Raw genomic sequence first — 12,270 nt, forward strand, 5'->3', positions numbered from 1 at the left:
CAGTTCCTAACCTCTCAGAGCCTGAATTTCTTCACCTGTCACATGGGCTGCCTTTCTCTGCCTCCTGGGCGGCCGCAGGGAATAAGTGAAACAGCCTTGGAGGTGCCGAGCTAGTGCCGCACGCAGGAGTCTGAGCCCTGGTCAGAGACGCGGCCCCTCCCTCCCCCTGGCTCTCTGCCGTCACCGACCTTGAAAGTAGGTGGACTGTGCCCACTCAGCCATCTCCCCCATGTGTGAGCTGGCGGCACTTCTCATCCCCAGCCAGGGGCTCGGGAGCCTTGTAGTTTTGTTCTGAGCTACTCACCATTTTCAGGGTCCTTGCTGTTAGATGGAGGAGGCGTGAGTGTCTGGGAAGGGCACCCCTCTGTGGGTTCCCTGCTGCTGTTGGAGATGAAGAATGGTGGTCACCTTAAGTGTGATGTCTTCTTTCAGGTCAAATGACACACTCCCACATGTATGCCTGCGAGCACCCTTCTACCCAATGGAGGGGAGAAGAACTTAAGCTCTGGGCTCTGGGCAGGAGTGTCCTTTCCTAGAAAACGTGAACTCAGCTCAGTGATTTTTGGCAGGCTCCTCATGTGAGCCAGGGGCAGCCTCACACCCTGTCCTCAGGGGCTCATGGTAGCTGAAGACAGAGGTGCTCAGGCAACCCTGAGAGGTCAAGGGGTGGCCATGGGTGGGCAGCTGAGGGATGGAAGCCAGGAGGGGAGGCCTGTGTGGCCCCTGAGCCAGGGGCGGTCAGCTCGTGGTGGGCTGTGGGATGCGGGCCTAGGGGCAGCACTGTTCCCACCCTGACTGCCGCCTTCCCTCCAGCCCCAGAACAGCCTGCCCGACATCGTGATCTGGATGCTGCAGGGAGACAAGCGAGTGGCGTACCAGCGAGTGCCCGCCCACGAGGTCCTCTTCTCTCGGCGGGGTGCCAACTACTGTGGCAAGAATTGTGGGAAGCTGCAGACGATCTTCCTCAAAGTGGGTTCTTCTTCCTCAAGTCATGATCATATTTTCTTAGCCCAAGACCTGTCCCCCTCCCTCCCTCCTGGTTCTCTGCCTTGGAGTCTTTGGGCTCCCCTCTTGGAAAGGACAGAGGGCTTTAGGCAAAACTGCTTCCCTTCTCTCCCCAACAAAGTCCCTAGACCCCATATACCTAGTCTAGAAAGCGGGCAGGTGAAAGCAGGAATCAAGGGGCCGTGGGTCTCTGCCCTAGACTCTGTTAGAGGTCCTCAGCCCCCAGCCCCCAGCCCCCAGCCCCAGCCCCTAAGAGCCTTGGCCCAGACCTGCCTCCGCACCTGTCTGAGCACTTTCCACTCCACCTGGAGCCTCGCTTGGGTTTAAGTTCCTCGCCGTGGGAAGACCGGTGTCTGGGCACTGTGTGAGCCCGTGGCTCTGCACCGCCGCGGAGCTGGGAGCCAGGGATCCTTCTTCCTGGTCTCACCCACTCCCACCTCTCCTTCTTTCTCTCCTTCCAACACCTTGCTGTTGCTCCCTCTGTCTTCTCGCAGGAGACTGACTAGCCTCGAGTGGGGTGACAGAGAAGTGAGCAGGTACCCGAGGACCCTCCGTCCTCTCCTCTGCGTTAATGTGGGGGGATAGGGCCAAGACTGTTTTTGTCAGGGGTACTGCGGCCTTGTGGTCAGGGCATGATTCGGGAGGTCCCTCCCCATGTGGTGGCTTCGCCAGTCCAAGGGGGCCGTCCCTGTTTGTGTGCTATCATTGAGGCTGCCCTGCTAGAGGAGAAGTGGCCTTGGGAAGCAGGCTGGCCCCTTACCACCTACTCTGGACTCCAAATGGCCCTGTTGGCATTATAAACTGTCTGGCTTTAATCTGCCCCTTCTCTGTGTCTCTCCTCCCATCCACACCAGGATTAACTCCTGCCTCTCCTCTTCCAGGAAGTCACTGTTAACTAAGCTTAGCCTCAAACCTCTGAGTGGCTGTTGATCAACCCATTCATATATTGGCCAGTCATTCTGGTCGCCCCCTAGGTTGGGTAGAGAGGATAGGTTTCCATGGCACAGTATGTGTGGACAGATTGCAGGGTTGGCTAGTATCCTGTGTGGTCTTAGGTAGGTTGCCTAAGCTCTCTGAACTGCTGGCTGTCTTCTCGCCTGTAAAATGAAGATCAGACGGCCCAATTCATAGGTTCCGAGGGTTGAATGAGGTAACACAGGTCATGGGTCTTGCTGGAACTAGGTGATCAGTGAATGTTAGTTTCTCTCTCCTCTTCTCCCTTTTTCCTTCTTGGGAGCTCCCTTGTTCCCTGGGGAAAGGAGACTCCACTAGCACCATGACTAGAGGTCAACCCAAGGACAGGGATGAGCAGATATCTTCACGTGGGTCACTGATACCTCAGACAAGAGGCTAGCTGTGCCTAGAAAGAGGGTGGGGACGGTGGCGTCAGGCCGTGGGCTGCCCCTCCCACCTGCTCATGTGCCACCACGGATGTTGCCCTTGCAGTCTCAACCTCCTAGAAATCTGCTTTTCTCTCTCCTAAGCCAGCTCCTTGCTTGGTAGGACAGGAAGGAGAGGAAGTCAAGGAGCTGCCACATTTGAGTGGGGTTACCCGGGGAAGGCTGTCTGGCTGGAGTGGAGATGGGGCCACAGGAGGGCGCCTGCTGGGGGCTCTCCAACCGATGAGCTCCGGGCTCTGGCCTCTCTGCCCTGCAGCCTTGGGGAAATGCAAACTGAAAAATTTCCCTGATTCCAAGCAAAAAAAAAAAAAGATATAGAATTGTTTCTCGAAGTCTTCCCCACTGAGTTTATGAGCCCCGCCAGTAGCTCCTGAGCAAGCTCTACAAAAATGTTGGCAGCAAGCAGAGACCAAGAAAACATTGGTGTTTCTTAACTTAAACCAAAGTTGGAAAAAATGAGCACCAGCAGAGAGGGAGAGGAGCCCCAAACTAGACATTTCTTTATTTGCTGTTGCTATTTTGGGTTCGGCAGGCTGGCCCCGTCTGGGGGAGGGCAGGGCAGAGACTGGGGGTGGAGGGGAAAAGGGGGGTCAAGCATTCCTGCCATCTCCCTGGGGCTGGTGGTTTGGAGGGGAAAAGGCTGCTAACCACCTCGGGGGAGAGGACAGATGAAGAGAACAGTCATGGGGAGGTTTCTAGGGTGGGGGTAACTCTTGGGACTCCTCTACACTTTACCGAGGATGAACCAAAGGCAGAGAGGCTGGGTGAAGGCTGAGACTGTCATTGCCTTGGCATGACACCCCTTCCTGACCCTCTTACATGGCCGAGACTCTCTTTCCAGGCACGTAGGCCTCCTCCACCAGTGGAGACCCCTTACCTCAGCCTCCCTTTCCTCTTCTCAACCCATAAAAACTGTTTTCTTGCCTCATTCTGCTCCCTGTCCCAGAGGAGGTACTCCTACAAGCTCAGGCACTTAGTATGCTACTTCCTCTAAGGGACAATGTATTTTTCCAAGAGCGAGGGACTTCTGCTCCTCGGGCCATGTCTGACCCTTGATTTCAATCAAATGGTGAAGTAGTTGTGGGGAATAAATTTTCAGTGTTAGGTTGTTGTGGTTATTCTGTTTTGGCAGAGCTTCTGAAAGTTTCAGGCTAAAAAGCAGTTGAAGACTAGTGAATAGTGGTTAACATGCTGGTAAGCACTTGAAAGGGTAGGGATATCAGATTATACACTAATATCTAGCTGTTCCCCCCTATATAAAACAAAACAACTCCTCCCCCCCCCAAAAAAAAAACAATTGAAAATGAAGGGGGAAGCTTTAATCTGTTCACCTTCCAGACCTGGATCATGTATCTCCTTTAGAGATACATATTCTAGAACTGCACTGCTCAAAATAGTAGCCATTTGTGGTTATTTACGTTTAAATTAATTTAAAAAACCTAAAAATTTAGTTCCTTAGTCACACTAACAATGTTTCAACTGCTCAATTGCCACGTGGGGCTGGCTAATGGCTGCCATCTTGGACCATGTAGATATAAACAATTTCCACTGTAGCAGAAAGTTCCACTGAAAGTGCTATCTAGGAGAGAACAGAAATGAGGCTGTGGTGGGAGAGGGGAGAATGGCGGGTCCTGGTCTAGACATGGCCCGTCTCTGCAGAGAGCACGCAGGTGGGGATGATGCAGTCTTCTGGAAGGAATCTTGGCGGGTGGGGAGGTTTCTTATGCACCCCTCTTCCATGAAATTCTCATAAGTCTTTCAATAGGGGACGCTCCTGATAGGGTGTCAGGCGGTGTGCCCAGGCCTAGAGGCCCCCTCATGTTGGGACATCCTGGTGCTGAAGGGAGCTGTGGGTTTCTGTCCCTCTGTGACCCAGTATCCGATGGAGGGGGCTCCAGGAGCGCGGATGCCAGTGCAGATACGGGTGAAGCTCTGGTTTGGGCTCTCTGTGGATGAGAAGGAGTTCAACCGGTTTGCTGAGGGCAAGCTCTCCGTCTTTGCTGAAACTGTGAGTGCCCGCCAGCTGGCCCCCTGCTCCGCGCCCCCTGCTCCCCTGCCAAGCTGCCTTGGGCCCCCTCACTTCTCTTTCGCTTGCTTTCCAGTATGAGAACCAGACCAAGCTGGCCCTGGTTGGGAACTGGGGCACAACAGGCCTTACCTACCCCAAGTTTTCTGACGTCACGGGCAAGATCAAACTACCCAAGGACAGCTTCCGTCCCTCGGCTGGCTGGGCCTGGGCTGGAGACTGGTTCGTGTGTCCGGAGAAGACGTGAGTTGTGGGCTGGGAGGGCTTGGGGACCCTTCCACTCTGGCACTCTCTCCGAAAGGCCTCAGCCCTGTTACTCCCTCCACTTACTCCCACCACCCCTTCGCTGGTCATAGGGTCCTCTGCCTGAACTCTCACAGGACAGGGGGCTCACTAGGCAGCATCCCTTTCTGGAAGGCCTTCATTATTAAGCCAAAGTTGGCTTCTGTTCGACTTTGCCTCTGACGTTGCTTCTGCGGGTTGCAGCCTTCTTCTCCAAGATGCCCCGGAAAGCCTGTGTTCACCTTTTTCATGCCTGAGGCCCTTTCTGTCTCAGTGTTTCTCAGAACAACTTTGTCCTCCATCTCGTTGCCATTGCTGCCTCTTTCTCCTCTCTTTTCCAGCACAGTTGATATTTAACAACTAATTTTTTTAACTTAAAAAAATTTGAAGTATAGCTTATAGTCAAATACTCAGATCTTAAGTATATAACTTAATAACTTTTTCCATTTCTATAATTGTCTACTGAGCGTCAACTATTCCCCAGGCTTTGGTGTCTTCACTTGGTCCCATTTTCTTTCTTTCTTTTGGGTGGCAACACATCCTTGTATCTGTGAATGTCTCTAGGTCTCCCCAGGTCTTCTCCCCTTCCATCTGTCTTGTAGGCTGGGGTGAGGCCGATACAGGAAGGTTGGCCCAGGCCCCACACTGCTCTGCTGGAGGTTGTGAATAGGTAGGGGTCTCTTCAGCAGAGACGCTGACTGTCCCATGCCCATAGCCTGCTCCATGACATTGATGCGGGTCACCTGAGCTTTGTGGAAGAGGTGTTCGAGAACCAGACCCGGCTCCCTGGAGGCCAGTGGATCTACATGAGTGACAACTACACGGATGTGGTAAGGGGGCTCTCCAGAGGCAGGTGGGCTCTGCTTTTTGGGAGTAAACATCTGGGCCGAGGAAGGTCAGGGGCCTGTGGCTCAGAGAAGGGTGGGACATTTTCTCCCTTGCTCCCATGTCCCCAGCCTCTATGCTGTAGTTACCAGAGGGACAGTGTAAGGTCCAGCTCAGGTAGGACGCTGAGTCACACCTGGGGCTTTGGGGGTATATGTTGTCAAGTTTCATCTTTTCTGCCTCCCTGATCATGCCTGTCTCTTCTCATGCTTGCATGTCCTGTGTTGCCCAGAACGGGGAGAAGGTGCTTCCCAAGGACGATATCGAGTGCCCACTGGGCTGGAAGTGGGAGGATGAAGAGTGGTCCACGGACCTCAACCGGGCTGTCGATGAGCAAGGTGAGTAGCACATGGAGTCCCGTAAGCCCCATCCTGGTGAGCACATAAGGCATGCAGGTGGGGAGAGCTGAGTGCAGGGCCCTGTGACCTGGGGCACTGACCTTCACTGGACTACATCCGGGGGACTTCCTGGATAAAGTTACAAACCAGGAGTCAGTGGCCACTTGTGAGTCTACAATCATGCACTAAATGGAGAGATAGCCTCTGGAAAGATGGGGAGTAGTGGGCAATGAGTGATGGGTACCCCTCCCCCAGGCTGGGAGTACAGTATCACCATCCCCCCGGACCGGAAGCCGAGGCACTGGGTCCCCGCTGAGAAGATGTACTACACACATCGTCGGCGACGCTGGGTCCGGCTGCGTAGGAGGGACCTCAGCCAGATGGAGGCACTGAAGAAGGTGAGCCCAGTGGATGGTGGATGAGGGTGAGGCCCTGGTGCGGGGAGGCAAGGTGCACAGCTGTGTGCACTGACACACACAAGTGTGCACAGGACATCTACAAGGCACATGAGCTCACTCGAGATGCTCACAGATCACATCCAGCACACACACGGATCACAGTTAGGACATGTACATATCACACCCAGCACAAACACAGATACATACAGATCACAAATGGCACACACACATATCACACCTAGCACATGCAATATCACACCCAGTACTCACACAGAGCACACCCAGAACACACGGATGCAAATGGATCACACCCAGCACACACACACAGATCAAATCCAGCACACATGCATAGACCACACCCAGCACACTTGCAGATGCTTAGACAGAGCACACCCAAATGCCTGTGACTCTACAAGGGGGTGCACTGGGAGTTCACACAGACCTGGGAGGTACAAAGACTTACCTAGAATGTGTCTGTGGCCAGATGTGCTGGAGGCCGAGTCTGAGACAGGGATTTGCCACCTGTGGTTTACTGAGACAGTGCTCTCAGAAGTGCCAGGAGCAAGGATGTGGTCTCAGGCAAGGCCTGCTTTGGCCTGAGCCATGCCTTGGGGAGGGGATACCCTGGAGGACCATAGAATCAGTCTCACCTGGAGGCAGGGGGTCTGGGGATTTGCACCTCTTAGCTGAGCTGGGGGTGGGCTGGGGCATGTACCCTGCACAGGGAGTCTGCTCCTTTCAGCATGGGCACTTTCTGGAAGAAGGGGGCCTCTGGAGCTCATAGCTGCCGACTGTCCTAGCAGCTGGGGATGAGAGCATCTCGTGAGTGCGCCAGCTGATAAAGGGACCTGGGTGGGCCCCGTCAGCATTTACCAAGGGGCATGTACACAGCAAGCACACACATGCCCACGGCTGTGCACAGATGCCTATGGGACACAGGAAGGTGCTGAGTGAGTACGTGTGAGCACATGCAGTGCACGCCCCTGCTCTGGAGTCCCACCCGATGTCTGTGCAGCCTCAGAGCCCGCCTTCCCTGGCCCTCTTGGTCGGTGTCCTTCCTTCCCAAACACACACTTGAATTTTGGCCCAAGAACCAGGCCTCTCCCAGTCCAGGGATTGCCTTTGGCAGGACCCATGTCCTGTCCTCTCTTTGGGTACAGAGAATCTAGAGAGGGATGTCACTGGGTCCAGGGAAGGCAAAACTCTTAGGCAACAAGCTGTTCCTGGTGCCATGAACCAGACAGACTCCACTGTCCATGAAGGGGCCCCCAGAAGATAGAGCAAAGCCTTGCCAGGCAGTATGTCTGGCTCCCTCACCACCAGCGTCCCTCCTAGACAGGGACAAAGCTGGGCCCCAGGACTGACACTCATCACTGAGCTCATGGCCCAGACCTGAGGTGGTGCCTGCGGACAGTCCCAGGTCTCTCTTTCTTGGGAGCTAGGGAGGAAGGGGCTTTTGGGGCTCCCTCCTGGCCCGGGAAAGCATCCCCTCAGAGGAAGAGCTGGGGGTCCCTCCGTGGCTGACCTAGGCCTAGCCTGAGAGAGAAAAAGCTGGGGCTGAGAAATAAGATCTTCATTTTGCCTCTGAATTGCAGACCCACTTCTATGTTTATAAGCTGGGATGTGAAGAAGAAACAGGGAAATGACAGGAAAATCTTGGATTCACAAAATTCACCCAAAACCCAAATAAACAAACAAACCTGAAGCCCAGCGTTTTCATCACCACTTTAGTCTACCTTCCCTTTCCGGCTCCTCAGACAGCCTAGGGAGCATCTTCCCTTCCTCATATTCTGACTCAGAGCTCTCGTCACCGCAGAAGCTGCTCAGAGTTCTTCATATCAACCTCCTTCAGGCAGCCCTCCCAGGTTTTCCCATCTGGAGGGTGCCGGTAATGGGGTGGGTGGAGAAGGGCATAGCTGGAGCCAAGCCCAGGGCTCCCTGCAGACCTGCCAGTGGCCTCTGAGTCTGCCCTCTTCTTCCCTCACAGCACCGACAGGCAGAGGCAGAGGGCGAGGGCTGGGAGTATGCCTCACTCTTTGGCTGGAAGTTCCACCTGGAGTACCGCAAGACGGACGCTTTCCGCCGCCGCCGCTGGCGCCGCCGCATGGAGCCGCTGGAGAAGACCGGACCTGCGGCTGTGTTTGCCCTCGAGGGGGCCCTGGTACGTTGCTGTGCCCACCGCGCCTGGGTTGGGTGGGATGCAGCTTGGGTTCCCAGGGCTGTTCGGGGCTGATGCAGGGGAGGCAGGGGCCCCAGGGTAGAACTCTGGATGGAACGTTGGCCCATCGTCTTGGCTTCAGTTCCTCTGGGGTTGCAAGTGGGGAAAGTGGACACCAGCCTCCATCCTCCTACAATAAAACAGCTCCTTTCTTGGCTCCAGAAAACCCGCTGCTGCTTTGCATAGTTGAGATGGGAGCAGGGGAAGAGAGTCTCGGCCCTCTGCTGGTCTGACTTATGACTGGGGCCAAGGGACCCTGTTCTTGAAGAGGCTGGCTGGCACGGGATAGGCTGGGGAGGCTTTGGCCTAGGCCATGGGCATAGCCAGAAAGGTAGCGACCCCTGAATATCCTTGGTTGGACATGAGTTCTCCTGGGACCGAGGCCATTGCACAGGTGTCTCCAGGAATTCCGAGAGATGCGCCTCTGAAACTGAACCCCAGGCCAGCTGTCCTGCCCCAGTGTGCACTTTCTGAAGCCATTGGAACTTGGGTCAGCTCAAGGTTATCCAGGATCTGCATGATGTGTTTCCCAAAAGAGATGAGCAGGCCCTTCCTGGACCGTCTGAGCGGGGATATTCAGGGCCAGGATGTGGCCTGTTCCCTGTGCTGTTGGTCTGGGGATTCCTGGAGTGGGAATGAGATGCCCGGGATGAGACGCCTCTTTTGAAATCCAGTCACAACTGCTCACCTTCCCCTCCCCCAGGTGGGCGGCTTTGAGTCGTGACCCTGGAAGCAGGTCCCAGCAGCTGTACTGGCTGATGGAATCTGAGTGGGTTCATGTGTAGCCAGCTGTGTGTGTGCGTGCGTGCGTGTGAGTATTTGTTGGGGTGAGGAGCCGTGGGCCTTAGCCCTAGGCCAAGGCTGAGCATACATCTGTAGGCAGTGTCACTGCGAGGGCTGGGGGAGCACAGTGGGACAGGGCTGGTGTTCTGGGGCTCCCTTTGTCTTGTTAGAAAGGGCCTGGCTTGCGCACAGGGCAAGGCCTGGCGGTGGTCATGTGGCTCCAGACTGTGGCAGACATCTAGAGTCAGGGCCAGGTTTGAGGAGGCTGGGCAGGCACCCCAAGGAACCAGGACTTGTTTTCATCAGGCAGAAAATCAGCTCAAATGCCTAAAGAGAGAAGAGGGGTTTCAGGGCTAAGATAGCTGGGGCGAGCCCCGGAGGTGAATGAGGCTGTAGGCCTGGCAGGAAACAGGGGTCAGTCACAGTCTCCTGGGATTCTGTGTTTCTGACTTGCTCCCGTCTCAGCCTGGTTCTTACACAGGCTTGCTCTATGAGGTAGCCAAGATGGCACCCATGACGAAAAGTTGACAGCATCTTAACAGCGGGCAAAATCTCGCTGGATAAAATAGCACAGCCCTCCTGGCAGCCTCTGTTTTCTCAGAGGAAAGCCACTTTCTCGGTAATGCCAGTGATGGTCTTGTGTGTGGCTGACTGGCTCTGCTCGGTCATGGGGCCACGGCAGACCCTGAGCCTGGGGGTGAAGGATGGAATGTTCTGATCGTCCGTCGTGGGTCAGGCGTCTTTTCTGTGGTGGACAACACCACCTGGTTGGGAAGAGGGGCATCAGAAAAGGGAAAAATACAAAGCAGGGCCGGGCGAAGAGCTGCAGACGGCCATGGGACTGTATTCAGTGAACAGTAGGGAGCCAGTGCGGGTTACTGAGTGGCAAGCGCTCTGGTCGGAGCTGGGCTTTCAGGCCTTTAATCCAGTAGCTGTGAAGGATGGTTGGGAGGGAGGGCCTCCCATCGGGACGCCATCAGGAGTCTCAGTTGGGGATCCCGGACGAGGTGACCATCTGGGTTGGGAGCTGTGGGGCCTGAGCCGAGGGAAGTGGAATGGCAGGGCTGGGGGAGGGAAGGGTCACATGGGCCTCGGAAGCTCCATGGGGTGGACGGTGCGGTGTCTCCTATTGCTAGGCCACGGGGCGGGGGTGGGGCCTGGGGCTGTGATGAGTTCACGGTCTAACCTGGCAAGTCTGACACACACTGCGAAGTGCTGCGTGAGAGAGAGGGATCTGGGGCTGCCTGCCAGGCAGCCTGGGGCAGGGCGGCTGGGGCGTGTGGGGGCCAAGCGTCAGCCGTGAGGCGAGGGGGCCGGGAGGAGAGAAGGCACAAGGCCGGAGGTGCCTGGAAGCATGTGCGGAAGTGTGGATGGGCTCTGCGGCTGGCCAGGATCTGGGGGAAGAAGACGAGCAAGTCTGGGGGACCCACTGCCAAGCTTTCATGGCTCGGCGACTGGGAGGATGAAGGCGGGCATTTCCCAGAAACAGAGAAACCAATTCGTTTATTCTTTCTGCGGGAGGAAATATCATGAGAGAGCATTGAAATCAAATGTCAAGTCAGCAGACCTGGGAGGTGATGGATTGTGAGGTCGGTTAACTTGTCTGTTATGTGTGGAGGGAACCAATACAACGAAGCCGTCTGAGTCCGGGGAACTTTGTTGACTTAGAGAACCAGGGGCAGACAGTGGCCGGAGGGACTGTATTCACAAACCTGGAGCTGGAGGACACAGAGTCTTAGAAAGGCCTTAGGAGAGGCTGGCATTTGGGTATGGCCACAGGCCCATTTGACAGGAGCTGTCTGACCACTCTGTACTAGAGTGAACTGAACCTCTGTCAGCACCAACACACACACATACGCATGCACACACATGTGCATACACACGCACACATGTACACACACTCCCCTCCTGTGGTCATCTTTACACTCCTGCCAGGACCAAGGCCGGCCTGGGCTTCCGTCCCTGAGCCTGCCGTCCTTTGTCCCAGAATGTACTGGTGCCCAGTAACATACAGGGGTAAAGCCCACCCTAAATCATGGGGCAGGCAGCTGGGTTTCCTTGGAGCCATGACCCAGCTACTGTCCTGGGTGCTGGCCTTTGCCCACTGGTCACCGATGGCTGCAGATTCATTTGACAGGAGTGTGGCAGGACGGGTGAGGCTTCTGAGTGGCACAGGTTTGGTTCTAATTCCGCTTCTTCTGCTTCTTAGCTGTGGACAGGTCCCTTATCCTTTTAGTGACTATTACTTGCATCCTGGGGTTGCTGTAAGGATTGAGGACATGATACATATAAAGAAATGCTTTTTAGCCCTGCGGAACAAAGGAGCCATTTGGGGATCTTATTGCAATGCACACTTTTGATTCCATGTCTAGGTGGGGCCCGAGAGTCTCTCTATTTCTAACAGGTTTCAGGGTGATATGATGCTGCTGGTCCAAGGACTACCTTCAGGTAGCGAGGATGTGATGTGCATAGTGCATCATGAAGATGAAGGTGGTGGTCACATGGGCCCCTCACTTGGATGCCTTTCTGAGAGAGGCAGGGAGTGTCCATTCTTGGCTGAAGGTGTGTGGCCGGGGTCCTGGAGAGGGAGGCAGGGAAAGATGACATGTTCTCCCTGCTCATTGGTGGGAGAAACATGGTCTGTACTTCCGATGAGCCCAGGTCTGATGGGGGAGGCCTGGCGCATGGGGAAAACCTGTCCATTAGGAAGAGACATTCACACATGAGTGCTGATAACCCAGTAGAATTAGCATCTTTGAAGTACGGAGGGGCAGGATAAAAAGCCATTCTGGAGTGACAGTGTCTAAGGAGGGAGGCTTTTTGGAGGAGGACATTAGGAAGCAGAGCTCGAAGGAATCCAGGGAAGGACTGTGGGTGGCGGCCAGGTGGTCTTCCTGGTAATCTGACATTTCTGGATATCTGGGCCCATGGACCA

General features: G+C 55.2%; 1 protein-coding gene across 27 annotated transcripts in view; it reads left to right on the forward strand.

The window, feature by feature from the left end:
- DYSF (dysferlin) overlaps positions 1-12,270 on the forward strand; it is a 197,936-nt gene that overhangs the window by 94,216 nt on the left and 91,450 nt on the right. For all 27 annotated transcript variants that reach the window (XM_016130568.2, XM_016130569.2, XM_036224020.1 and 24 more), the window contains 7 exons: positions 814-969; positions 4,282-4,413; positions 4,508-4,674; positions 5,429-5,543; positions 5,831-5,936; positions 6,192-6,334; positions 8,322-8,495. In XM_016130568.2, coding sequence (XP_015986054.2) covers positions 814-969; positions 4,282-4,413; positions 4,508-4,674; positions 5,429-5,543; positions 5,831-5,936; positions 6,192-6,334; positions 8,322-8,495 — 993 coding nt within the window. The remainder of the gene's footprint in view (positions 1-813; positions 970-4,281; positions 4,414-4,507; positions 4,675-5,428; positions 5,544-5,830; positions 5,937-6,191; positions 6,335-8,321; positions 8,496-12,270) is intronic.

Source organism: Rousettus aegyptiacus, unplaced genomic scaffold, assembly GCF_014176215.1.
Source record: "Rousettus aegyptiacus isolate mRouAeg1 unplaced genomic scaffold, mRouAeg1.p scaffold_m13_p_7, whole genome shotgun sequence".
Lineage (NCBI taxonomy): Eukaryota > Metazoa > Chordata > Mammalia > Chiroptera > Pteropodidae > Rousettus > Rousettus aegyptiacus.